Below are 2287 nucleotides of genomic sequence, written 5' to 3' on the forward strand. Positions count from 1 at the left end.
ACTGGCCCTTTCAGCAACAGCCCATGGGGCGTGGACTGAAGTCTCACTCGAAGTAGTATGGGAGGGTGCTAGAACGAGGTTTCCACACCCTAGAGAAGTCTGATGACTTTTAGTGGTCCATAGATCTAGCCTACGTGCACATCGCTACACGTATCTATCAGTACCTCGCAGCCTGTGATTGTTAATATTAGGTATGTTCTATGCTAGAGAAATTTATTTAAATTTTCACAGTTAGCAATCACATCAACATTACTATAAACTGCAGATAGAACATAAATATAATATGCAGAAGACAAGCCAAGACAAGAGGACACAAGATATGGCGCAAGCCAGGGACAAACCCCACAATGTGTGGGGAAACCCTTGATCAATTCTTCTTTTATCTTCAAAGTTCAGCAGAGAGAGAGATGGTACAAATACATTTGAAGTCAACACTTTGACTTGCCAAAATAAGAGATCAGACATCAGAGATATTTCATCATGAAGATGACAGGATAGTTCTGATGACAAGGACTACAGATCTGAACTCAGGTGAAGGCACACTTCTCAGTCCTCATACTTCAACTGATTCACCATGCTGCATCCAACCATGCTGCGTCCATCACTATGCTTATCCATGCCTTAGAACAATAGTATTTAACACGTTGTTATAGCGATTTCCATGCTTCTCCTTTACATCGATCTTCTCCTTGTGACTATTTTTCCTTTAAGATCGAGATCATAATTATGCTTAGATCATTACTGTACCTTGAAATATGTCAAGGCAGTATATGCTATACCGAGACCATAATTGAGATCTTGACTGCATATGAAGGTATGCCAAGACAGAGTGTTCTCTGTTGGATAACATCATTACATATATACTGAGACCATGACTGTGTTTTCTTCCTACATCGAGATCTTCATGAGATCGTTCATTATGCCAAGACAAGGATCATTGAGAGGCTTTACTTCTGAGTTACCCATCCGAGAAATATAGGACCATTGTACTCATCCGAAGTACTAAACCACTACACTTGTCCGAAGTCCTGAACCACTGTAATTTCCTCTGAAGAATATCAGATGAATCCTAGTTCTGTGTGATTGTAATTACCCCGAAGTTTCAGAGATATTCGAGATTCCTGTACTACTGTACTTGTTATGATTATGCCGAGAATGTATACCGAGACTGCTACAGGAATATCTGCATCAAAGATATGTCGAGACCAAAGTTATGCTTGGAGAGAATGTCGAGGTTACTAGAGGCAAATCCAAAAACACAATATCATAAAAAGCAAAGCCAACTCTCCACATATGTTTTCTTCCTATTATTTCGGATGCTTGTCTTCCACTCTTATGCATTCCCAGATTCCACTTTGACATTGGTATCCAGAATTTATTTATCTTTCCAACCCATTTGACGAGCCCTCTGTTCCCATAGCGCTGTAACCTTCTTCTCAGCTCTTAATGATGCTTCTGCTCTCTCTCTGGCTCCTTCGCATGTTTCCATTCCAGCATTGCATTTTTCTTCTTCTTTCTGATATTGAGAAGCCAATCTCTTGGCATCCAGTACTGTCATTACAGAATGCTCCCGATTTTCCTCCGCTACAGTTTGTTGTAACCTCAACTCCTCAGAGAGAAGATCTGTGTAATTCTTTTCCATATCCTGCCTAAACTGAGGATCAAGCTTCCCGCAATCTGCCAAGGAAAGATTGCTCAAACCTTATGCCAATACAGTATTCTTATCCAAGATCTGTCTCATCGATATGAGTTTTGTGCCTTCAATTCATAGGTATCCCAAGGTGAGATCTCTGCTCCAGAACTTAGATCAATTTTGCGTCATTATTAATGCATCAAGATCTGGCCATGACTATGTCGAGAGTATCTATCCCAAAACGCATGTCAATACTGTATCTATATCCACAGGTTTCTCTGCTCTATCCATTTGATAAAATCACCTTTAAATCACAGGTATGCCGAGTGTAGATTAGCTTGACTGCGGCCTTACGCATGATTGCAGCCTTCCATGCTTGACTGTGGCCTTACGTGCTTGACTGCAACCTTTAACTTTATCACTGCGGATTCCATCTACCATGGCTCCCTTCTACTACGACTACCATCTATGCCTGCGTATAAATGTATTCAATAACAATGTTAGAGGACTGCGATTTGGCTGCTACAGGCAGTGTATAGACTGTGCGTATATAGTCTCCATCCGTCTATAATGACGTGTATATAGTTTCCATAGCCAACAGATTAGGGCATCGTACTGCAGCTAGGGCTCCTTCTTGGGCCAGCGTATTCTTTT

General features: G+C 41.1%; 1 protein-coding gene across 1 annotated transcript; it reads right to left on the reverse strand.

Moving 5' to 3' along the window:
* Nucleotides 1-1375: 1375 nt before the first annotated feature.
* Nucleotides 1376-2074, reverse strand: LOC149233670 (uncharacterized). Its single transcript, XM_089382255.1, has 2 exons — nt 2026-2074; nt 1376-1677 (listed from the first exon to the last, which is right to left on the reverse strand). The coding sequence occupies exons 1-2, from the start codon at nt 2072-2074 to the stop codon at nt 1376-1378; spliced, it is 351 nt and encodes a 116-aa protein (XP_089238381.1).
* Nucleotides 2075-2287: the final 213 nt, after the last annotated feature.

Source organism: Pinus tabuliformis, chromosome J (genome assembly GCF_031772625.1).
Source record: "Pinus tabuliformis cultivar Carrire ecotype Pingquan chromosome J, CPIR1, whole genome shotgun sequence".
In the NCBI taxonomy this organism is placed as follows: Eukaryota; Viridiplantae; Streptophyta; class Pinopsida; order Pinales; family Pinaceae; genus Pinus; species Pinus tabuliformis.